This window comes from Coenobita brevimanus, chromosome 14, assembly GCF_032717465.1.
Source record: "Coenobita brevimanus isolate Jiangsu-jjx chromosome 14, ASM3271746v2, whole genome shotgun sequence".
NCBI classification, from domain to species: Eukaryota; Metazoa; Arthropoda; class Malacostraca; order Decapoda; family Coenobitidae; genus Coenobita; species Coenobita brevimanus.
In genome coordinates, this window is record NC_136967.1 from 33997838 (window position 1) to 34024016 (window position 26179).

The following is a 26179-nucleotide window of genomic DNA, read 5'->3' on the forward strand; positions in this document are numbered from 1 at the left end:
ACAATGGATAAAATATAATAAAAACGAATTTATAGCGGACTGGTATTATATATCAATGGGTTGGTTCAATAGTTGGAATAGGAGCAGAACGTGGAGGAAGTGGATGAGCGGGATGGTCAGTATAGCCCGGTGGCATCGGAAGGGATAGAGGAGAGGGACTAGAATAAGAAGGAAGGGGGGCAGAAGGGAAAGGAGCTGTGGGAGTGGGAGGGAGATCAGAAGGAACAGAATGGACTTCGGCTGTATGGATTATTTTTTGTGGACTCATGGGTTCCTGCAATGGAGTCGCCAGAAACTCCATGATGTCTGTGAGGGTTTCACTCTCGACACTTGCTGGGAGTGTCGTCTGTGGTGTCAGCAGTGGAGTTGATACAGGTTGTGGAGTAGTTTGTTGGGTTGGGATAGGGTTGGGACTAGTTCGTGTAGTCGAGATAGGGATCTTTGATGAAGTAGTTGTCGTGGAGGGCAAGGGGCGGGAGGTACGCATTTTACGGGTTGTGGGGGAATGTGTGGGTTTTGTGAAACCCTTGGCATCCGAAGTGGTGGGAGGAAGTCCATGTTTGCCAGAGGGAGGCGGGCGGCGGGCATCACGCTGTGGCAGAAGGAGTAATAGTTGGTGGAGAGACGAAGAGGAGCGAAGGGTGGCAGCAGAACAGGAAGGGCGTTGAGGAGAAGTGATTGGAGTAGACAATAGAGGTGATAGGGAGGAAATTAGATTGGAAGAGTCTAGAACAGAGAAAGAGTTGGAAAGAGTAACCAGAGGGGTTTGAGAGTGTGAAGTGGAACAAGAAGAGAGAGAAGGGGAGGTGGAAGAGGGTAGAACAGAGACAGGGGGGAAGGAGACAACACTGACAGTCGGAGAAGAAGATGAGGAGGTGTGAGTAGAGACTGGAAAAGAGGTTGGGACAGTAGGGGAGCAGGAGACTGGTGATACCAAGGGAGTAAGTGTGTTAGATTGGGAGGTGACAGCAGAAAAGGAGTTAGAGGTTGTAATGGTGGTAGAGTGGTGGGACTGGGAAATGGGGGAGGTAGTGGGGACAGGACGGGCCACTCGAGCATATGCAGTATTGGTAGAGAATCCTAGATCACGGGCACGTTGACAAGCTGCACGGAGGGAAAGACCTTCTTTCCAGCGAATCCTGGAGACTTCGGATTCGAAGGTATACACCGGGTAGTTCCGGGACGAGGCAGCATGAGAGCCTTGGCAGTTCGGGCAGACCTGGGTCTTTGCTGTGCAGGCTGAGAAGGTGTGGCCGGGTTGGGCACAGGTAGGGCATATTGATTCTGATCTACAGTATTTGGCAGGATGTCCATAGCGCCAACATGAAGAGCACTGTCGCGGACGAGGTATGTATTCTTTGACACTGAGTCGTGTGCCACCAATAATGACAGAAGTGGGAAGATCGCGGCCCTTAAAACTGATCTTAGCAATGTTGGAGGAGTATTTCCGGCGCCCCTGAGGTGGAAGCGTGTAACACTGAACGGACAGTACTGCTAGGTGTTGGGCTGACAAGATGGCTTGTATATCTGTGGAGCATTCTGGGAAACTGCGATCTCCTATAGATATATATGAAGGGATTAGAACAGTTCCCGTGCTGGAGTTTAGGTGGGGATCTGGTACTGCTGCAATGGGATGACCAGAATGATCAGTAAGCGACATCACCTTCTCAGCCTGCGCAGCAGTCTGGACAGTCAAAAGGTGGTCTCCATTTGGTCGTGATGTATATAAATGTTATATCGGGACCTATCTGTCGAAGGAGAGATGGAGAGTGAGGTCATTTGTTGTCGGCTGGATGTTGAAGAACTTGGGCCATGTCTGGCGACCAAAAGTTGATGTTACTGATGGTGGGTTTGGAAAGAGGGGGGGAGGAAGGAGCGGGGGGGGGAGAAGAAGAAACAGAAGGATAGGAAGAGGAGGAAAGAGGCGGAAAAGTAGGGGTGGGGGATCCGCCTGTCCGGGAGAAGGTTTTGAAGGAGCATCTCCCGTTGCTCCTTGAGAATTAATTAATATATCATTATTGGCCATGGTGAGCCTAATTGTAAATAACAGGAATTAAACTGGTCCACTCCTGAGAGCCCAGTCAGAAGTAAGGGCGAAAAATACAAGGGCTACCGTACCCATGGTTCCCCGAGGCCGTTAGCGACTGACACAAAAGAGACAGCCTTGCATCCCATCAGCACGGCTCTCACACCTTAGGAAGGTGAGAAGAAAGAAAATAAAAGAAGAGAAGGGAAGAAAAAGGACCAAGCAAAATTAGTAGGGCCAAGGACTGGGACCCAAGGGCGGGGGAAGCAGGGTATAAGGACACCACCCCCATCATCATGTCCCAGCCCCAGACCCCAGAGCCCCCCCACGACTACAACGGGCTTGGGTTTTTTGGGGGGGCGGGGGGTAGTTAAAGAGAGAGGGACAAGCAGACAGACAGGTAGATAGATAGATAGATAGATAGATGGACGGATAGATGATTAGATAAATGGAGAGGGACAGACAGACAGATAGACAGACAGGTAAATTATTAGACAGGGAGGGAAAAGCAGATGGAGAGTCAGGTAGATAGACAGATATATGAATAGATAATGAGAGTGGAACAAACAGCAGAGAAGGAGAGAGAGAGAGAGAGAGAGAGAGAGAGAGACTGACAACCATCCTTTTTTTCAGTGGTGACTCATTTTACCATCCAGATGTTCCCCGGCCCAGTTTTCTGGTTGACAGTTTTTTAAAGCAACATCCAGACGAGGATCCGAGCACCACTGGGGTATATTTGGCCCGTGCTGAGTCCGTTCCTTCTCCTAGAATAGTCCAAACCCATCTGCCCTTCTCGCTTCTCCCGCCATCCATTCTTGAATGCTGTAAGGTGGGTGAAGTTTCTCTCTCTCTCTCTGGCGGCATAAACTTAAAGCTTCGCCATATAAATGGCGACGCTTCATGTTTTCGTCAGTATTATTTTTCTTTGCACTTTTTCTTTTATCTTGATGACATTACACATGAAGGTAGCCTAGGGTTACTCAAGTACCTTTGCCAAATATATATGACCTTGACCTATTTTTGAAGGTGATATACTCATTTTGATTCAAAAATTGCTTCTTTTACATTGAAATATCTCAGAAACTAATTGAGATACGGATTTTTGGGTGAAAATCCTATTTAAAAAAAGGCTTTGTGTATAACTTTAGCATAATATTTTGCCATTTAGCCTAGTAGAGAATTCAAATCTGCTCAGTCTTTTCTTTGCGACACGTAGTAGAAAAAACCACAGAAGTTTTAAAGATATACATTTCTGGATATGCACCTCAGGTCCCCCTTATGATCTGAATGGAATATAGTTGCAATTAGCAAGTTATTGAGACAAACGTAAAATTTACATCTGAGTTTTTCGACACCTTTGTCTTCAGGTCCCTTGTTGATGTTACACAAGGAGATACCTTAGGGTGTTCAGATCTTGTTTATAATAGACATACAGTACTTTTACACCGCTAAGACACACACCACAAAGCCAGCCAGGAGACAGGACGTGTGTGCTGGGCAATCCCCAGGTCCTGTCTTCCCCCTTTACTATTTTTTTAACCAACCCATACCCCACTGACCGGGCTAATGTATGGCCTGGCCTGCACTATATGTGCAGGAAATCTTTAAACAACAACAACCGCTGAGACACATATGCATGGATGTGTGTATGTATGTATGTATGTATAAATATATGTTTGTATATGTGTCAATGTATATACATATATGTATTTTTGCCTTAATGACCGGGGGCTTCGGCCCCAATGGTCGATAGGCAAAAAAAAAAAGAAGAAGAAAAAAACGCTGACACACACACCACAAAGCCAGCAAGGAGACAGGACGTGTGTGCTGGGCAATCCCCAGGTCCTGTCCTCCCCCCTTACTGTTTTTTAACCAGCCCATACCCCACTGACCGGGCTAACGTATGGCCCGGCCTGCACTACAGGTGCAGGGAATCTTTAAACAACAACAACAACAACCGCTGAGAGTTAGAGCGAAGCTTCCTTGTTGTGGCTACACAATAAGATTAGCTAATTAGTTTTAATTTAAATTGATCTCTCTCTCTCTCTCTCTCTTTCTGAAACTGTTAGTTACCAGCCCCAGGCCCGGAGGGTGTTGGGGACGGGTATTGCTTTAACTTGGTTTGTCTGTTTATGTTGACAACTTTTTGTGTAAACTACTGGTGCGATTTTAACTAAAATTAAAAGGATGAAGGGCTGTGACCTTCTGATCACCTGATTAAATTTTGAGCCAAGGCTCAGGCTTTGGGCCTCTAAAAAAAAAAAAAATCGTTTTTTCGCCATAACTCTTTCAAATTCGTCATATTGACATGAAACTAAAACCTATATGCGCGTCTTTCAAATCTACATCCTATAACATGCCTCATTACATCATGGGCGTCACCCCCCAGTTAGCGGTAGGGGGTTCAGTGTCAGGTGGATCTGGCCTAAAATTTCAATGGCCATGAAATCGTAAATTTTCACCTGGTTTACTTCAAATTTGGTATGTGACATCTATGACTAGATATCCAGCTGTGTTTATACGTCAGCACTAAAATGACTCACAGGGACGGGTTTGCTGTTCCTTGGCACCGCTTCTTGTTTTGATCTGTTTTGGTTTCTACCGTAGTACACAAATACGAACTTAAGCCGTTTAAATTATCTTTTGAAATAAGAATGGTGGAGATGAAAATTAAGATGAAGATGATGATGATGATGATGATTGTTTACATTTTCATTCGTAGGTGATATATGTGGCTAGACATCCGGGTGACGTGTGTGTGTCTTACTACCACCTTCAAAGACTCTTCAAGTCAGTGAATTTCAAGGGCGACCTGGAAGAGTTCCTGGATTTGTGGTGCCGAGATTTAGGTAAGAAGAGAGAGAGAGAGAATGAAGAATGGGACTTTGCAGAAAATAATAAACTGATTGATGTTGATTATAATCCAGTTGACAGGTATAAAGTGCATTAATCCGTCTTCTTCCTCTTTTTCTTCTCTTTCCCCTGCCTCTCTTTCGTCTTCTCCCACACCTTCACTTTTTTTCCCCTCTCTTCTCCCTCTCTCTCTCTCTCTCTCTCTCTCTCTCTCTCTCTCTCTCTCTCTCTCTCTCTCTCTTTTCTTCTCCTTCTTCTTCATCTTCACAGTTCTACAAGGGCCATACTGGAGTCACTTAAGCGAGGCATGGGCAAAACGCACCCACCCAAACCTCCTCTGGCTATACTACGAAGACATGAACAAGGATCCGCTGAGGGAACTTCAGCGCCTGGACCACTTCCTCGCCACAGGCCTGACGGAAGACGAGCTGCTGCAGGTGGCCCAGCATTCCAGCTTTGCCAACATGAAGGCCAGACCTGCCACTAACCTCAGTCTCATCCCGGAATATCCTGAACTGGTGCCGGGAGAGGCTGAGTTTGTGAGGAAGGGTGAGTTTAATTAGCGTCGTCGTTGTTGTCATCATAATCTTAATCATCCTCTTTTTATTTATTATCGTCAGTCATCAAATCATTGTCATTATTATAATTGTTATTGCCTTCATTATCATCATAATCATCATCATCATCGTCCATCGTCATTGTCACCTTTGGCATCATTATCATTATTATTGCCTTCATTTCCATCATCATCATCGTCTGGCGTCGTTGTCGTCATCCGTTTTCATCATCATCATCATCATTGTCTTCGTCTTAGTGTTAATCATCTTTGTCGTTACATCATCATCATCATCATCTCAGTGTTCATCATCATTGTCGTTATATCATCATCATCATCATCATCATCATCATCTCTGTCTTCATCTTAGTGTTCATCATCATTGTTGTTACATCATCATCATCATCATCATCATCATCATCTCTGTCTTCATCTTAGTGTTCATCATCATTGTCGTCACATCATCATCATCTTCACTCACCTCATTAATGGATGCAAGCCAGTGAGACAAAGTAGGTTAAGCATGTCAGGTTTGAATGACCAGGTTACAGTATGCTAAGCTGGGCATACAACGATACACAAGATGGATGGTATATTGCACCCTTGTATCGTGTGGTCCTGGCTCAGTCTGCTGGTATGGGAAAAGCAGAAATTTTGGCTTCATCATGAAACTACTAATCACTCATGCAGTCAGTGAAAGCAAAATAGTGGAAAGTAAGAAGGATTAAAAGTTTTATGTGAAGTAGTAAAAATGTAGAAAAGAGGGAGAGGGAGGGGGAGACCGAGAATGAGATGGAGGGATGGAGTGGAGAGGTATATAAGACAAAGGGATTTGAGTTGGGAGGAGGGCAGCGAAATGGCAGGGGACATGATGACATGGAGGTTATTTGTTTGTGGGCACCCCTTACGGGATTAAGGCGTCTGGCTATAGATCGATAAAAAGAAAAGATTTATGGGAAGTAGTAACTGTCTACGAAGACTTAATGATTTATTTTGGGATATGGCTGGTTATTATCCTTTTGTATGTTATTTTTGCAGAGTATGGTGGTGTTGGACGTATTTATTTAATGAAGAGTACAGTAAAGCGTAATAAACAAACCACTTAGGAAAAGGTGTTAGGAACCTTCCTTAACTAACAAGAATACGGGCCATGGTGTAATATATGGACCATCCTTTACTAGAAATAGGTAGATATAAGCTGGGTGAGATTAAGGTGAGCCCACAGATAAAGGTGAAATAGCATGTTTTACCTGACAAAGATCCATAACCCTTTGGAGCTCAGTTGATGGCCAAGTGAAGTCAGATTGGAAGGTCAATTTAACTATTAATGAAGGAGGCTCATGTCCACCTCATTACTAAAATTCATCTAAATTCACGCAACTGCGACTTAGTTTTCAAGTTGTAGGAGTGGCCCAGTTCCATCAAGTGAATTTACACTGAGTATTGTATGCTGTTAGTGGCAGTGTTCTCAGTGTTCAACCTGTGTTCTTCTCTCCCTACAGGTGCCACTGGGGACTGGGTCAATCACTTCACTCCCCAAATGAAGGCCAAGTTCCAGGTACCATACTCACAAATTTTCTTGTGCATGATTTGAGTATGAGGTTGTTACTTTATGCTTTTATTTCCACTCCTGACACTTCATGGCCAATCTTGAGTTAGTATTATGATGAAAAATATATACCAAAGACAATGATCTGTGGTATTGCTGAACCACTGCAATAGAGATTTGTTTATTGCAAAAATTGACCAGGATCTTTTATTCTTCTCCAGGCATGGGTGGAGACGGGGAGTAAGGAAGTCGGGGAGGTGCCACCTAGGTACACCCAGGTATAAAAGTTCACTTAACATTACACGTGTTCTACTTCCCACTCTCCTCTGTTGGCCAATGTTCAAATGCTGAGAAGCCTGGTGTGTATGTCCATAGATAAGGCTCACTAATAAACTATTAGTTAAGGAGGGCTGGGTGAAGCTAAGTGATCTCAATCAGCTCAATTTAAGGACACCTCCGATGTGTGGATGTCAGGAGGGGGGGGGGTTGTAGTATGGTGTTGTGATCGAGGTGTTGTATTACCCTGCACATGAATACAGTAGGTAGGTGTTTTTTCATTGCTAGTGTTGGAATATCTGGAGGTGGGATATTGTTGTAGAGGGTTTGATAATGTTTGTGTGGTGAGTGTTTTATGTGCCTAGGTGTGTGCGTTTCTTTCATAGAAGGACAGGGGTGTTGTATATTGGATAAGGCTGCTGCAGAGAATTGTGTGCCCCTCATATCGAGGTAGTTTCTGACAGGGAAGACTTTCATTTCAGATTGCAAGTAATCTGTGGGGGTGATTTTGGTGGAGCCGGTGGTGATGCATAAAGCGTTGTTCTGTATGATCTGCAAGATGTTGTAGTGGGCATTAGATAGGATGGGAGCCCATGCTGGGAAGGCATATGACATTACTCATCTAATGTTTGTTGAGTAAGGAGAGTGCTTCTTTTTGTTCCCCAAAGTGTGGCCTTATAGTTGCCCTTAGTGCATTGAGTCTGGGGATGCACCGCCTCTTGATGTACATGGCCCTTGAAGGTGAGTCCGGTGTTATATGTCACTCCAAGGATCTTAATAGAGGGTGTGTGTGGCACATGTACATTGTTATGTGTGATGTGGAGGGAGTACCTGTGGTCATGTTTACTGCTGATGATGATTGTGGTGCTGTATTTGGCTGGGTCAATCTTCAGCCTGTTGTCCACACAAGTTTACAGTGTGTTGAGGAAGTCCTGCTGCAGTGTGCAGTCTGTATCTGTAACGAAGTGTGTGGTTATCTTGGTGATGTCATCTGCATAATGAGGCAATGTTTGTAGGTGGTTGGGGTGTGGGAATAAGTATGTACAGGTCGAATAGTATGGGTGAGAGTAGAAAGCCCTGTGGCACTCTATTAGGGAGATTTATTGTTCATGATGGCTTGCCGTGGAATGTAACATTTGCTTATTCCCAGATAAGTAGTTGGCAAGCCAGCATTTAGTGTTGTTCTCCATGTTCATTTTCATTATCTTGGTGATTAATTTGCATTGCGGGATGGCATCTACGGCATTACATATTTGTTGTGAGAAGTGTACTCAGAGCTGATGTCGTGGAATTGATGTCATTGGATCCTAGTTCCTTGAGAATAATCATTATGTTGTTTGTAGAATGCTTTGCTTTGAATCTGTACCATGAATGAGCAACGGGGATATGGGGAATGACTTTGTTGAGAATGAGACTTTCACCTATTTTGGATGGTGTGCTAAGTAGTGTTACGAGTCTGTACAAAAAAGGGAGTGTCGGGTCATTGTTTGGTTTAGGTATAGTGGTGACTGTCCCATGTTTCCAAATACTGGGAATGCTGCAGTGTGAATATGAGTAGTTGGTGATGTTTGTCAGGGTCTGGATGCCTTGTGGTCCTTAATGTTTTAGGTACAGGTTGCTGATACCATCTGGCCCTGTGCTTGTAGGGTTCTTTTTGTTGATAATGTTAAGTGTCTGTTCTGGAGCGAAGGGGGTTGCGCTATGATCGAGAGGAAAGGACGGCCTATGTTGAGAGGTTTGTTTTTCAGACTGTGTGTTGTGACTTATGTTTTGTAGTGATTTAATAGAATGTTCGCTTGTTCTTTGTAGGAAATGATGTGTTGGGTGTTGGAGGTGATGGCGTGGGTCTTGGACGTGCATGTTTGTGATTTAGTGATACTGTTAAATATTTTGTAGAGTCTAGAGGTGTCGGTGGAGTGATAAAGTGTTGTTACAAAGGCTTTCCAGTTTTCCCTTTTCTCTGTACAAATTTTGTTGTTAATCTCATTGCTTAGTTCCTGGAGCATTGTGATGGTGTGTTGTGTGTGTGGGAGAGGTGAGGTGTGTTTCAAGCTGTTGCATTGCCTTATGGGGTAGACAATCTTTGGTGAAAAGGGTTGGTTATAATGTCGTTGCCTCGTGGGTTGTGTTCGTGTGTTGGGTATGATGTTGTGGACTAGTAAAGATTCAATTGGAGCTTCATGTTTCTAAGCCCTTAGATGATTTTCCCTGATAGTGTGTATCAGGGAGCAATATGATGGACATTCCCTAATTGTGAAGTAGATGCAGTGGAATGGCTGAGAGAGGTATGGTATGTTTCTCTGCTCATAGACAATTTTCTGTGGTACTGTACTGTACATCAGGGAGGAAAGTGATGTACAGTATATGCTGCAAGTAGATGCACTGGAGTAGCTGAGAGAGGCTTGGTACGTTTCTCTGCCCATAGATGATCGTCTTAGATGTGAAATGTCGAGGTGACACTTGCTTGAAGCGTGAACTAGACGCACTGGAACAGTAGCCTCAGTTGATGGTGGTTCCATGAGTTCAAACCCTCCTATATAGAGGATATATTAACTCTTGCTATACTATATATCTGTGGGATATATTTTTTAACACTTTGAAGACTTATTATATATTCCTGTATATCTGTAGTTTATTCTACTGCTATAACTTTTTTTTTGTTATTATTACTCTGATCAGAATCTTCATGAATTTTACAAAATAAATTTTTTGTTAGAGTTTATGAATATTCTGTATTATCTAACCCTTAACTCTTCTACAAAATTTTTGTTCAGATAATACCAAAACTCTGACCTGACCTTGTCTTGTAAATATGGCCTTTGACCTTTCCCTCTGACCTTGACCTTTGATTGTGGTCATAATCACACCCTGTTATTAGTGTCTTATCCACAACCTTTCACAAATGGTGTAAATTGGATGAAAATTTTAAGTTGCCGTTGCCTCATGATCTAGAAATTTAAGTTATAGTTCTAGGAAAAATGCATTACTCCGTGCAACACCCTAAGCCATTCAGCCAAGCTTGATTAAAAGCAGATTATAACTGTTTGAGATATTTTGTTAACTCTGACACATCCGAATCGAAATTTTGACCTTGACCTGTGACCTTGATCTTTCAATGAGCGTTGTCAAAACTGAATCACCCAATTCCTGCCATACCCTCAGCTCTTCCTCCAAGTTTTGTCATAACTGGATAAAAACTGTTGACGTTGATTTTGCTGAATCAACGTTTGACCCAGCCCCGTGACCTACATCTTTGACCTATTGTTCCTGAAAGACAAGAACATTCCTCTTGTTCTGTCCTTCAACCGTTCCCCCAGTTCTGATTGAAAGCAGATTACATCTTTTTAAACTGTTTTTTTAAACACACACACACACACACACACACACACACACACACACACACACACACACACACACACACACACAAACACACACAAACACACACAAACACACACACACACACACACACACACGCACACATCAAAACAAAACACCCGTTTTCGTTTCGCGAGTCCTGGGTACAAAAACGTGATTTGGGTTGAGAGGGGTGGGGGGGATGGGTTTGGGTGGTGGTGGGTGTTGGAGCAAGGAAGAAGTAATACTTACCTGTTAACAAAGGTGGTGCAGGTTGCCTTCAGTGGATCTGTCTATCCCATTCTCTTCTCTCTCTCCGAGTATGCCTGGGCAAGTCCAGTCCAGCTGTTGTAAACAACAATAACAGCAATAAAGCCGTTCAGTCTCTCTCCCAGTAGTGCGTTTTCCCACCCACCTCCCTCGGGAGTCGCCGACCCAAAAACCGAGTCAGCAGACTTTCGCTTTGTACAAATATTACTTCACTTTTATTTAAGCCTTGTGTTACAACACCATCAGTATATTTTTTCAACATTTATAACAGAAAAATATCAGAAAAAATATTTCATTCCTTTAGACAGAATATATTGTGACGAAAGATGTAATTATTCTTAATATGTCTGGAGATAATTACAGCTAATTTAAATGTATTCCCAATTTTCACATAGGATTAAAAGATGCCAAAAAATAATTGTAATATTACTTAATCTGGACAACGAGAAAGTAATGAAACAAATATATAAATGAAAAACAAACAAACAAGTTCCGAACTACTACATCTTGCTTACTATCCCGTTGGAAGCATGAAACTGCTTGCACCACACAAAGGTAAAGAGAGTATGAGAGGTAGGTTCACCGCCCCTGGCTCACGCAGAGGCTGTGACGTCAAGGATAATAAGAGAGAGAGAAACTTGGAGTGTAAAAGAAAACGAATGCAATGGTATACCAATGTAAACTGGCGATTTCCAGATCATTTGGTAGGTGTTTGAAGTTGCTGTGCTCTCAACCAGTGATCTCTGTCAATATTTTCAGTTGTTTTTCTCATAATCAGCTAGCGTACAGGCACCTGTGATGTCGGGTCTGTGTCTGTATGACCCTGTGTACGACATTCCTATATTCTCTGAAAACAGACAGTTCTTCTTGAAGACATATTGTATAATTATCTCAAAAACATAGCATTAACCTTGTCATTGCTCTGCAGGCAGTTTTGGATGCAAATAAAAGTAATCCACAGAGGCCAGGGAGCTCATATCACAGGGCAGGTAGGAGAGTGACTGGCCTTACTACTGCCTGAGACCCTCAGTCTGGATTATCTGTGACGTCACGCGCAGACCGAGACAGGTTTTAGCCCCTCCCCCCCCCCCGTGTGAGACTACCTCATATTCTCTTTACCTTGCACCACACATGCTTGGCAATGGGATCGCCACACACCTGGGCCAGCACTGAGAGATAAATTGGATAGACGTCTCGTCTTGTATGATACTGAGCAGAAATACAGTACGTAGTATCTCTTCTTTGTTACCAGAAATGATTTTTTTTTAAATAACAGAACAGAGGAAGGAAAAACAAATGAATAAAAAATAAAACAAATCCATACACCAGATTACTAGTGTCCTCTGTTCATAAAATATCTGTAACAGTTAGACTTGAACAGCAGTAGGTTGACGTTTGCAGAGAAACAACTCTGGGGAAGCGAGTTCCAGGGAGATGCAGTTCGGGAAATGAAAGAATTATGATAGACAGAAGTTCTACAGTATGGCTGAGTGACATTCCAGTCATGAGCGCTACAAGATGCCCGTGTAGCACGATGGACGGCATGGAGAGATGGCATAATGGACGCAACTTCGTCTGAGCATTTGCTATAAAAACATCTGTAAAATAACGCAAGGGAGGCAACATTCCTTCTTACTTGTAGGGGAGGTAGTTTGTTAGTAATAGTAGAGTTACTAATAATTCTAACAGCTTTGTTCTGAATTTTGTCTAGGTGTTTTAATGCAACTTCTCCACATCCATTCCACAAGGATGAGCAGTATTCAAGCTGAGAGCGCACATGACTCTTATAAATTATAACTAACTGCTCGTCAGTGAAGAAGTTTCGGACTCTGTACAATAATCCAAGTTTCTTTGAGGCGGTGTTAGCAAGTGATCTGACATGAGAGATCCAGCTGAGGGCATTGTTAAGAGAGACGCCAAGAATTTCAATATTTTTGGAAATGGGAATATTTGTAGCATTGAAGGTAATATACGATTCTGGTAATACCTGTCTATTAGTAAATTGTATATATTTAGTTTTACTAGCATTAAATGAGACAAGGTTATTTTGTCTTCATTCACCGATCGTGGATAAGTCTTGATTTATGGAGATGGCTGTACTGAGTTGAGAGTTAGAGAGATCAGACTTTGTAAATGGATGTCTGAGTGTGAATGAACTATGAAATGTTGAGTCATCTGCATATGAATGTAGAATAAAACATAAACATAAATCATCTCCCCTTTACTCCACATGGCTTTTATTCGGCTTAGGGTATACTTCTCGCACTGAAGGGATTAATGAACGTTGCATCTAATTCCTCCAGTTTACAGTCTGTCCTAAGAGGAATAGCATCGTCTGAAGAGAGCAAGTATAATTCTGAAACAAGAATGGCAAAGAATGGGTTATCTTTCAAGTTTCAATTAATACACCGGGGAAACGTGGAACCATCCGAGGCATCGTGCATGACTCTAATTAACCACCTCTTGTTCTTGCCATCTCAAGGCAATTTACTTCAGCCATGGAGACACATTTCATACTGAATTTGTCAAGTACAGCCTTCATTAACCAGTGGATTGCGACCCACAGCTCAGGCTGGGTAGCGTTGCGTTGTGAGCCACGGCTCAGGCTGTGCTGGCCGTGCATCACCGTAAAGATACGCAAACTTACGCATGGCACTAGGCAAAGATGGACAGAGAGAGAGAGAGAGAGAGAGAGAGAGAGAGAGAGAGAGAGAGAGAGATTTTCTCTCCAGATGATGCCCTGAATGTTTATCTTCAGGTTTATAAAGAACAAAACCCAGAAAAAACTTTTTTTTCATTCGTTTTTTGCGCACCACAGGGTGGGATTTAAAAAAAAAAAAAAGTAATTTCGCAATCCACGGGTTATTCCCTTTATGCTAAGTACAGCCCTATTTAATCCCTTTATGCCAAGTACAGCCTTCATTAATCCCTTTATGCCACGTACAGCCTTCATTAATCCCTTTACCAGTAGTGGTCTTTCCTAAACAGAGTGTTATCGCTTCGAGACAACAAAGATATAGTAAAATAGTCGTTATCGGTGACATCATTTTATTATGTTCCTGCTGCATCCAGGTATTGTTCTCAGTTTACCTTTGAAACGACTTCACCTAGAGAGATTACAGTAGATATTTCCACCATAAATATTTCAGTACTAGTGTGCTCTCTGGGGCAGCATGAAATATTCTGGTAGAGGCAACAATGATCTAAAAACATGCCAAGTATCGACGTAATCTGGAGGGCACGCGACCCACCGATATTTTTGTTCTTTGTGCGTCGGTCTCTGGGCAGTCCTCCTACGCACACTGGATGGCATCTTACATGTTCACACAAACACTGTTACCATACCGTCATACCGTCTATACTATAACACCCTAAGGCTGTTTGGTTCATCACTGGTGTGATGGTATTAACAAAATGTATATTTCAGACTATACCCTGCCCCAGCTGGTATTGATGTCTGCACCTCTGTCAGCACTCCTTCGTTTACCACTTGACTACCACCTTCATCTTCAATATGAGCGTCATACCTATGCCAAGTTAAGCTCCTCTGATGGCAGCAGGAAGGAAATACAAGGCTGTCATCCCAATAACGGTGTTCATGAACGCTTTATAACCTCTTCACAGTGAAACATATCTTTTATCAGAAACTATATCACTTGGAGGTACCAACAATTAACTGAAATGGCGTTATTGTATTGAAGAGGTCAATACTTTCGGTACGATGACGCACTACTACACTGTATGCTCGTAAGTTGCTATGACACACGCGCCTCTCTCTCTCTCTCTCTCTCTCTCTCTGGGGGGGAGGGGAGGAGGGCAGAAGTAACTTCCTATCTAATCCATGCTGCTCATCAGACGATATTTTTCTCTCCTTACGTGCCTGTCTTAACTACTGTATGTCTTAGTCTTTTGGCGAACAAGAGCTGAACAAACTATTTGTCAAGATAATACGCCGGAATGTATGCATACAAATTTTGACAACTGTGAACAATGGGTCCTTAGTTACACAAATACGTTTGAATATGAACTGTAAAATTAGTTCTGACAACGCTGAAAACAAAACAGTGACAATAGAGTGTATCGTTTACATATGACGCATTAATTAGTCTCTTTCATTGTAGGCAGATACATAATATTTCAGCTCTCCACACCGGGAGGATGTCTGTATAATCCTGCGTTTCGTGAATCTCCATATTTTCTTAATGCAATCCCATCCATCGTGTGCCGGTCCTTTCCCCTCCCCGGCGTTCTCAGGAGCAATTTTTCCATCGCTCTCCACCCCCAGCAGCATCACAGCCAGACACCGGCCAGTAATTGCACCCCTCTTCGGCAACTAGCGAGGCCTCACAGGGTCCAGTAACCTGTCAGATGATCCTCCTCTACACCGCACATTCAAACACAAAGTGGCCATTGGTGCTTCAGGTGCTGACGCCACAGGTGAAGTTTACATTTACCTTCTGTGTTTGCCCCAGGACAGTTTAGTGAACGCGAGAGGTCACTAATAAAACTGAATAAAACCGTCTAACGATAACAAGAATTGAATTTATACCGTCGCCGGAGGTGCTTTGGAAAGTGATAGAATTCCTTCACGACTCGAGACTGAAGTATGTTCTTATCATCTGCCGATAATAACAGCAAAATAGTTGATATTTTTGTCTCCGAGTGTGCCATTTTCCCGTACTTTCTCTTCCCACAGATAAAACCTTCATCATCATCATCATCATCATCATCATCATCATCATCATAATCATCATCATCAATAGTTTTACATCAACGTCCTTTATGTTGTGACATCTCTAGCTGCAGACTGAAATAGCCCTGGGAAGGACCAATATTCTCCTCAATTACTCGTATTCTCTTCTGCTATTTTACCTTCAGAGTCCAGAACCCCGCCCCCTCCCCTCTCTCTCTCTCTCTCTCTCTCTCTCTCTCTCTCTCTCTCTCTCTCTCTCTCACACACACACACACACACACACACACACACACACACACACACACACACACACATACAAATCACAATTCTTTTTTGAGAAGAACTGACTGAAGGTCAAAGTCGCAGGGCAAAGTCAAATGTTCTGCACTAAGAGCAGATGGTGAGCGTGACTGCTGGACTCGGAGTGCTTCTTTTTCTTATTCTTTTAACCATTTGACGACAACAGGCGTCTCGTATGTTGCGTAAGGTTGTTTGGTGAGAACAGAAGTACAGTATCAATGCTGCCCTCGTGGTCTTGGGGTTAACCAGGCAGAATATTGCCAAAAACGGCACCAACCAACCCTTTGTTTCCCCCAGTAAGGGGTAGGGAGCTGAGGCTAGGTTACTGATGTCCAGTACATTTAACTGTTTCAGGACCGTGTATTCTTATGACAATATATATTTACACTCTACAGTACATGCCACCACCATACCATATTCTTCAACTCAGGAAGCACCATCTCTCGTTGGGGGGGTCTTGTATATGATGCACTTCATAAATGTAACGGTTTAATATGAAGACAAAAGAATCATTGCAAACGACGTGGCTAACCCAGTTTAACCATTTTAATATCCCTTATTAGTTAATATCGATATCAGTATAGAGATTATTCACCCGATTATAATGCTTTATTCTTGGCCTCCACCAAGGAGGTTGCCGGTATGATTTTGCCTGGGTTTGTTTGTTTGTTTTTTGTTTGTTAGCAGGATTACTCAAGAAGTTATGAACTAAATTTTGTGGAAGGGTGGGCCATTGGCCAAGGAAGAAATGATTAAATACGGGGTGCATCCGGATCCGAAGTATCCCGCACAATATCGTCCAATGTTGTCAATGAATTTCAATGAAATTTTTTGGAAAAGTGGGCCATGGGCAAAGAAGGAATTGATTAAATTTAGGTGCGGATCTGGATCCCTTTTAATGGCAATGGCATTGACGGAGGTATGAGCTTTCTGAGTGCTTTCTAGTTTATGTCATGTTTTTTACGTATATCAGTAAACGAAAAATGAGCAAAAAGAAAATAACCGGGCATATCAATCTACCAGTCCAAATATATTACGGTAATATAACTTTTTTTTATTTTTATTTTTTTGTGATGCATGGATCATACCCGTAGAATAAAAGTGAATATTATTTTCCTTTTTTTCCCACGACATGTTGCCTTATAAGCTTACATATCCGGCGCACAAAAAGAGGGGCTTACATTTCATAACTGCAAATGAGAAGGTGTGACAGGGTGTGTAATTGGTTGGTGTGGACTGCTGTTGAAGGGAGAAAAACTGTTATAGGTGAGGGTCATATTGTTGTTGAAGGGTTACATTGATGGTACGGCCGTGAAATACTGCCACAGGACAACACTGGCGCTGATGCAGGTAATGTTGGCAGACAAAAATAATGCTGATACAAAGAAAAAAAGTTGACAGATGAAAATAATTTAGTAAGAAGTGGTGACAGGTGAAAGTAAGCTTATGAAATGTCAGACAAAAAATAAACAAAGAAAAGGCAACAGACAGAAAATAAAGTATTTAACGGAGAAAGTATTGAAGAAAACAGTAAAGTGTTAGCATTAACAAAACTGACAGGTGAAAATAATATTACTAGGATGAGAAGAATTCTGGCAATATGAAGAAAACATTGAACCGAAGACAAAGATTTTGATCTGTAATTCACAAGGCATTATGCAGGAACAGGAAAGATGTTGATTTCTGTGCTAACTGTCTATCTATAGCCATACGCTATAACTAACTCGCCTCCATGTCGCCCTGTTCCCTGCCATTTCACTGTCCCTCCCCCCCCCCCCAGCTGACAATCCCTCTTTCTACTCCATCCCTCAATCTCATCCTCGGTCTCCCCTTTCCTCTCCCCTCTTCAAACCACTCACATACACTCCTCGTCAGTTTCTCACTCTCCATCCTCTCCACATGGCCAAACCACCTATTGTACTTCTAACACTTTCTATTACATCTACATCCACACCCCAACGCTCTTTCACTTTCTCATTCGTCCGTCTGTCTCTCCATGTAACTGCACATGCTCCTCTCGGATAACTCATTTCCACTGCTCTCACCCTTGACTTGTGTCCTTCCAACAAAATCCAAACTTCACTTCCATATGTTAAGGTGGGGACCGACATTTTTACTTTCATGCTCACTTCCCAGTTTCTTACCACTGCTTTCAATGAACCAGCAACCTTTCTTCCCTGCTGCACCCTTTCACACACTTCATCTTCCAGACTTCCATCTTTACTCATCACACTACCCAAGTATCTAAATACTCTTTCATTTTCCATTTCATCACTGTCCAACCTCACTGTGTATCCAGTGACTTAATTTCTCTCGAAGGCTACAACTTTACTCTTCCCTACATTCACCTTTACAATCCGTTTCCTACATAGTTTTCCAGACTCATTTACCGAGCATTTCAGTTACCCTTCGTCCTCACTTAATAATACAATATCTGCAAACAACAGAACAGGAAGTTTCCAAACGCTGCCCTCTCTCATTACGGTCGTTCCAACATATGCTGCACTACCTTGTATCTCTTATAACTCCATCATATACTAATTGAACAGCATGTAGACATGACACATCCCTGTTTCAGTCGAACATTCAGATAGAAAAATTTCACTCTGTTCACCATCCACACGCACTGCAGCCTTAGCGCCCTCATACATACTCTTCGCGGCATACAACAGCTTCCCATTTACTCTATATATTTATCATATTTATAATATTTTCTTTAATATTCCTATTTACACTCAAGAGTAAACGCCTTGTTCAAGGCCAAGTGTCGGCAGCTGCAAACTCCCCCTAGCTATGGAGTCATGGACAGAACCTATGACTGAAGGCATTACTGAGGGAGGCACCACACGTCCCCAACAACAAGTGGGCAATTACCCAACAAGGAAAACCGGGTAAGCCCAGGGTCTACCTGGCGTTCAGAAAAATCTCCACGAGTGCGGAGACTGAAACCAAATCCTCTGGATTGGTGGATTGTATCCGTAGACACTGCACCACAACATTAAAAACTTATAAAACAGAATAAAGAGGTATCAGAAAAAAAGAAAATAATGAAAGATAGAAAGTGGCAGCAGAAAGAAAAAAAATGGCAGATGGAAAAGTGATAGTAGAAAGCGTATGATAGAATTGATAGGGAGGCTTTGTGGACTGTTTTAAGATTGTATGGACTTGATGGTAGGTTACTAAAAGGGGTGAAAAGTTTTTATGTAAATAGTAGAGCGTGTGTAAGAGTGGGAAATGCTGTGAGTGATTGGTTTCCCGTGAGAGTGGGGCTGCGACAGGGATGTGTGATGTCGCCTTGGTTGTTTAATATTTACATGGATGGTGTTGTAAGGGAGGTGAATGCAAGAGTTTTAGGTGGTCTGAGTCTGGTAAATGTTGATGGAGGAGAGTGGAATCTGAAGCAGCTGCTGTTTGCAGATGATACTGCACTGGTGACTGATTCAGAGGAGAGATTGAGACAGTTGGTAGAGGAGTTTGGAAGGGTGTGTGAAAGGAGGAAATTGAAAGTAAATGAGAATAAGAGTAAAGTGATGAAGTGTACGAGGCTGATAGATGGTAGGGGGATGAATATAGTTTTGAATGGTGAGTTGCTTGAGGAGGTAGATTGTTTTAAATATCTAGGGTCACATGTTGCTGTGGATGGAAGAATAGATGCAGAAGTGAAGTTTAGAATAAATGAAGTAGGAAAGGTGCTGGGAGGAATGAAAAAAGTGTTTAAATGTCGTTCGCTTAGAATGGATGTAAAGAGAAGGCTGTATGAGGGTGTTGTGGTACCGACTGCATTATATGGGGCTGAAACATGGAATATGGGTGTAGCAGAGAGGAAAAGTTTGAATGTAATGGAGATGAGATGTCTGAGGAGTATGTGTGGAGTGACGCGTATGGATCGGGTGCGAAATGATGAAGTGCGAAGGAGAACTGGAGTTGTTCGGGAGATGGCTGGTAGAGTTGAGCAGAGGGTGTTGCAATGGTTTGGACATATGGAGAGAATGGATAATGAGCGATTGGTGAAAAAGATAACTAGATCTGATGTGAGAGGTGTAAGGCTGAGAGGAAGACCACGAATAGGATGGATGGACAGTGTGAAGAGAGCGCTGGATGCGAGAGGGATGTCTGTTGAGCAAGGAAGAGTGGCTGTGCGTGACAGAAATAAATGGAGAGAAATTGTGAATGAATAAGTGATGACGCAGCCCTGAGGGGATATTCTCCCGCATTTGGTCTGATCAGCTAGTCAGGTCAGGTGCGGGTAAGGGGATGGGTCTGTTATGATGTGGCAGGGGTAAACCAGTTCTGCTGTCGGGCCCTGCTGCGGATGTCACTGATTGCATTGCCCAGTTGACCCTTGTGCGGTGTGGTGCGGTGAGGATCTGTCCGTTCTCCCCTTTGGGGCTAAGATGCAAATGAATGTGTTTGAATGGATGAGTAAATGGAGAGTGAGTCGTCCTGTCTCGGCTACCTCCCTTTCCTTGGGGGAAGCAGCCTAGGTATATAGATAGATAGATAGAAAGTAAACGATATTTATAAATGAAAAAGTGGCAGTGTTGTTTACAATAAGAGGAAAGATAATATAAAAGAGTATGAATCAGTCGGATCTTGGACTGTATGGCTAAGAATGAAAGTGAGAATACAAGCATAGACGATTGTTTGTGGATACGCCTCAAAGGAAGACCAAGCGACTAGAGTGAAAGATGAGTTTGGGGCGGTAATGGCAGCGTCATTGAAAAGTTTAAGAGGAGTTAGTGCTTTTTTTTTTTTTTTTTTTTTTTTAGATATGAATGAGAAAATCGGGAATCTTGGGATAAAAGGGTTGGTTGGTGGGTGGGGTGTATCTGTTGAAGTAAATGTGAATGGCAGTGTCCTCGTGGACATTTGTATGCTGGAAGAGCTTGGCAATACCAATACCTTGCTTTGATTCACAGGTATGCATGGCGAGTGATAAGGGGGATGACTGGTGAGTTGGATGAAAGAAAGGCTATGACTGATTATGTGTGTGAACGAGCGAATGAGATCTGTGTTGGACAGAAGAGTGTAGCCTATAGAGGTTGAGGGAGTGTTCTATCTGGTCACCACAGAGTAGTGTCCATGACAGAGGAGCAAAAGCATTGAATGTATAGAAGAGGACAAGGAAAGGAGGAAGCAGTTCCTGCGAGGAGGGTAGAAAGGTAGCAGGAGGATGGAAAAGAAAAAGGCAGAATAAAAGAGAGAAGTAGAGGATCGACCAGGTAGGTAAGGTTTGGAGATCATGGAGATGGAAGGCATGAGTAAGATGTTCACAAAAGAAATCTGTGCAGCATGTGAGACTGACTGTGTGGTGAAGAGAAGACGTAAGAGGGCGCAAGGAACAGCATAGTGGAATGAAGAAGTGAAACGAGCTGTGGCAGAGTAGAAAACATATAATCCCAGGATAGGAAGTCGAGGAATGGAAGATATGGAGAAACGTTAAAAAGTTGTATAGAAAGAATAGGAGAAAACACTAGTATGAGAGAATACGAAAAGTGTTGACGAGGAGTTTGGAAGAAATCTGAGTGTAAATTGGAGGGAATGTAAGAAATTGTTTTGGCAGGAAGTCACAAAAGTAAGACTGAGTGATAAGGAGTAAAAATCAAACTGGTCAGATGTCGGTGGAGAAGGGAGAAAAAGTTAGTAGATGGACAGAACACTTTAAAGAATTGTTTAAAAGAGTGAACAAAAGTAGCGCAAGAAGTAGTTGGGAACGGCTGGGAGACGTGAAGTGAGTAGGGAGGAGGAGATTAGTAGAATGGAAATGTTAAAGCGCTGAAGAAAGTCAAGATGGAGATATCCCCTGGGTTTGATGGAGTGTATGGTGCAATGCTTACATTGAAAGGAGTGTTAGTGATAGTATAGATATGGAAGATGTGCACATTGACTTGGGAGGAAGGTAAGGTCCCAAAGGATTGGGTGTTAGGTAGCCTATACTTGTTTCCCTACACAGAGGCAAAGGGGCACAGGAAGTATGTGGCAATCATAGAGGTATTTGTTTTCTCAGTGGAATAGGAAAAATATATGATAATATGCATATCGACAGAGTATGTATAGTAACCAAGAAATAGAGAAGAACAAGTATGTTTTAGGAATAAAAAAAAAAAAAAATGCGCAGATCAGATATTCGTCCTAATATGTTTAGTGGGAGGTATCTAAAGAAGGGAAACAAACTGTTTGCTGCCTTCATGGATCTGGTGATAGCATATGACACATAGACCGGGAATTTGGAAGGTATTAAAAATGTATGGAGTGGGTGGGAAAGTGTTGAATACTGTGAAGCGTATGTATGAGGATGGTAGGCCTGCAGTGTGTGTTGGACTGAGGCAGGGGTGTGTCATGTCCTAGTTATTGTTCATTTTGTATATGGATCGGGTTATAAGAAGGATATTAGGCAGGGCAGTGGATGATGCAGTGCTCTAATGAGAGTGGGTAGGGTGTGGAAAAACCTGTACTGTTGTTTGGTGGCGATACTGTATAGATTGTTAAGTGAAGTTGAATGTGAGGTGCAAGCCTTGGTGAACGAGTTTTCTAGTGTATGTAGGAAATGGATTCTAAACGTGAATGTACATAAAAATAATGTTAAGGTCTTTGTGAGAAAATAGGTCACCTATTGGATAGTGAGCCTGGATGATGAGGAAATGGAAAATGTAAGAGTATACAAGTACGTAGGTAGTGTGATGAGTAAAAATGAAAGTTTACAGGATGTTGTGTTTCAAAGGGTAAAATATGGTAGAAAGTTGCTGGTTCACTGAAAGCAGTGACAAGGAATTGGGAAGTGTGCATTGAAGTAAAAAAAAAAAAAAAAAAAAATCACCGCATGAGATTATTGTGATCCCCACTGTAAAAACATACGGAAGCGAAGATTGGACCCAGTAGGAAGGACACAAGAGTGAGGACAATGGAAATGAGTTGTCTGAAAGGAGTATTTGGAGTTACGTCGAGAGTCATACAGACACTTGAGGAAAAAAAGGAGGGTTGTGGTGTTGACGTGGATGTGACTGAAAGTGTTAAGAGAAATTCTGTGAGATTATATGACCATGTGCAGAGGACTGAAAACTAGAGACTGACCAGAAGATTGTATGTGGTTAAATATGGTGGTGTCGTCCCACCACCTTCGAATTTTAATGCATCTTAGGCTTGGACGATTTACAAACTTTTGGTGGAAATTACTATTACTGTTGTACTAAAGTATGCTGATCTACAGGTATTTATTTGAATATTTATATATTTGTCGCTCCTAGTCAGCGCCGCTGTATGTGGTCACCTACTTCTCTCCGACAAGGAGAGTATGTTTTCACCCCTGTTTGTTTGTTTGTTTGCATGTAGGTTTGTCTCTTTGCAGGATTACTCAAAAACAAAAACAGATTTGGAACAAATTTGGTGGAACAGTCCATGTCCCAGGGAACAATCGGTTAAGTTTTGAGACCGATCCGGAGCGTATTACAGATTCTGGATTCGGAAAACACTTTCCGCAAAATCCTAATCAGTGATGATAGAACCTAACACATTATGAAGAGTGGTTTGGAAATTACGTTGCCCTTGTCGGAGAGACGATCTCCGCTGAGTCCCCTCTAGTTCGCCGTGTGGTAGGATTAGCAGCGTTGAGGGGGGGAGGAGGGGGAGACCAAGGTTGAGATGGAGGGATGGAGTGGAGGGCTAGTGAGTGAGGGGGTATGAGTTGGAAGGAGAGCAGTCAAATGACAAAGGATAGGGCGATGTGGAGGCAGTTCATCCCTTACGGGATTAAGATAGGTATATAGACAGACACTAAAAGTTTTTGACAGATGACTGTAACGTTAAAAAGTCTGAAAATGTTGATATACGAAAGTAATGTTGGCAATGAGAGGAAATTGGTAAAAATAGTTTTAAAGTATCCTATAAAGTGAAGCACGTTGACAGATATGCAGAAAGTTACAAGATAAAATGCTGACATGAAGAGAAAGATTTTGTTTTATAAAAAGTAAATAATAAAAAAGTATATATATATATATATATATATATATATATATATATATATATATATATATATATATATATATATATATATATATATATATATAGGTAGATAGATAGATAGATTGACCTAAAAAGTGATGCCAAACACAAAAAACTAACGTTCATAATATTTTATTGCCAAATAAGAAAAGTGCTAATACAAAGTCTAAAGGTACACAAAAACAAAGAAAAATATTGACGAATGAATGTTCAACGACGAAAAGCGGCATGATAATTATACAGATAAAAAAGAAGATTTTGACATTTGAAGCCAAAGTGCTTCAAGAATGTGTTGGCAAATGAACATAATTTTGATAGATACATACATATCTATCTATCTACCTATTTATCTTTCTATCTATCTATATACTGTATATAGATAGATAGATAGATACCATATATATATATATATATATATATATATATATATATATATATATATATATATATATATATATATATTTCTCCCTACGTGTCAAGTGGGGTTGGTGGAGGATTAGTGCCCCTCCCTGTAAAACAATTAACTCTAAGCCCTTGGCCACCCCGTTTGGGATACATGGCGTCTGGCAATGAATGAATGAATATATATATATATATATATACATCTATCTATTTATCTTTCTATCTATATACCGTATATAGATATATAGATAGATAGATACCATATATATATACATCTATCTATCTATCTATCTATCTATACATCTTCTATCTATTTATTTGTTTATCTACAGTATCTATCTATCTGTTTATCTATCTATCTATCTATCTATCCATATATATATATATATATATATATATATATATATATATATATATATATATATATATACTGTATATATATAGATATATATATATATATATATATATATATATATATATATATATATATATATATATATATATATATATATATATTCTTCCGCATTAGGTCTGATCAGCGAATCAGGTCAGGTGCGGGTAAGGGGATGGGTCCATTATGATATGGCAGAGGTTAATCAGCTCTGCTGTCGGGCCCTGCTGAGGATGCTGCTGATCGCACTATGCAGTTGACCTTCGTGCGGTGTGGTGCGGTGAGGATCTGTCTCTTCTCCCCATGAAGATAACAAGTGCTCGTGGGCCCTTTGGGCCCTCTCGCACTTGCTCCTGTGGAGGACTCTTGCGCAGTGCTCTCACTTTCTCGTGCTTTGCACTCCTTTCCTTGTGCTCCTCACTCATCTCCTCGCGCTTCGCGCACGTCTTGTGATCATTTCAGGTAATCCGAGTCACGTTTATGGGCTGTTCTAGTCTAACGTTGTCACTATCGGCCGTCAAGGTAACATCGAAGGGCCCATGATGGTCCGTTTATGTGCTGTTCCAGTCTAACGTTGTCACTTGGAATTTTTGCAGCTAACCAATTGATCGTGTTATTTGCAGCTTCGGGAATGGAACCCAAGTTGTCCGCACGTAAGTCCGAGATATTAACCACTCGGCCACGGCAACCGACCGGGCGCCGGGAGCGGCGTTTTTTGGTCAAATTTTGATCTCTCATTAAATATAGTAAAAGTTTTACAATCATGGTGGGACCAAGTTTTTTCACATCAGCAAATGTTTTGCAATTTTTTTGCCAGTTTTGGTGCAATTTGAGTGTGTAGTTTCGGCTGCCCAAAATACACACACAAAGACACACTCACACAGCTACCGCTATAGAATATTAGATATACGAAAAAATATGTGTGTGGATGAGTATATTGTCGTATCTCGGCTACCTCCCATTCTTTGGGGAGAGCAGCCTAAGTATCTATCTATCTATCTGTCTTATCTATCTATCTATCTGTCTATCTGTCTTATCTATCTATCTATCTGTCTATCTATCTGTCTGTCTGTCTGTCTCTGTCTCTGTCTGTCTGTCTGTCTGTCTCTCTCTCTCTCTCCCTCTCTCTACATATATATCACACTTCTAGATTAAAATGCTCTTGTTTTTCGTTCTTCCTTTTCATTAAAAACAAGGACACCTTTTTGTGCCTTACATTAACTGATATGCATATAGATTCCAGTCTAACAATATCAACTAGAAAGCATACATTTTTTGCTCGTCCAGGATGAGCTGAAATCCACCTTTTCCCTCGTCTGATGTGAACTGTAATACACATAGGCCTACCCTTCGTTCGTCTTATTTAAACTGAAGTACACATACAGCACTTTTTGTCTGTTATATGTACTCTTCCCTCGCCCAAAATGAACTAAATTACACATAATATCCTTTTGTATATGAACACAAATACACATGCATTTCGCTTGTCTAGTCTGATACAAGTAAGTTTT

General features: G+C 41.8%; 1 protein-coding gene across 1 annotated transcript; it reads left to right on the forward strand.

Annotated features, from left to right (window-relative positions):
• Nucleotides 1–1323: 1323 nt before the first annotated feature.
• LOC145390346 (sulfotransferase 1C4-like) lies at nt 1324–14511 on the forward strand. Its single transcript, XM_080265302.1, has 10 exons — nt 1324–1347; nt 2051–2136; nt 2714–2855; nt 4749–4875; nt 5150–5428; nt 6938–6993; nt 7206–7262; nt 7929–8001; nt 9070–9120; nt 14312–14511. The coding sequence occupies exons 1-10, from the start codon at nt 1324–1326 to the stop codon at nt 14509–14511; spliced, it is 1095 nt and encodes a 364-aa protein (XP_080121428.1).
• The last annotated feature ends 11668 nt before the right edge of the window (nt 14512–26179 follow it).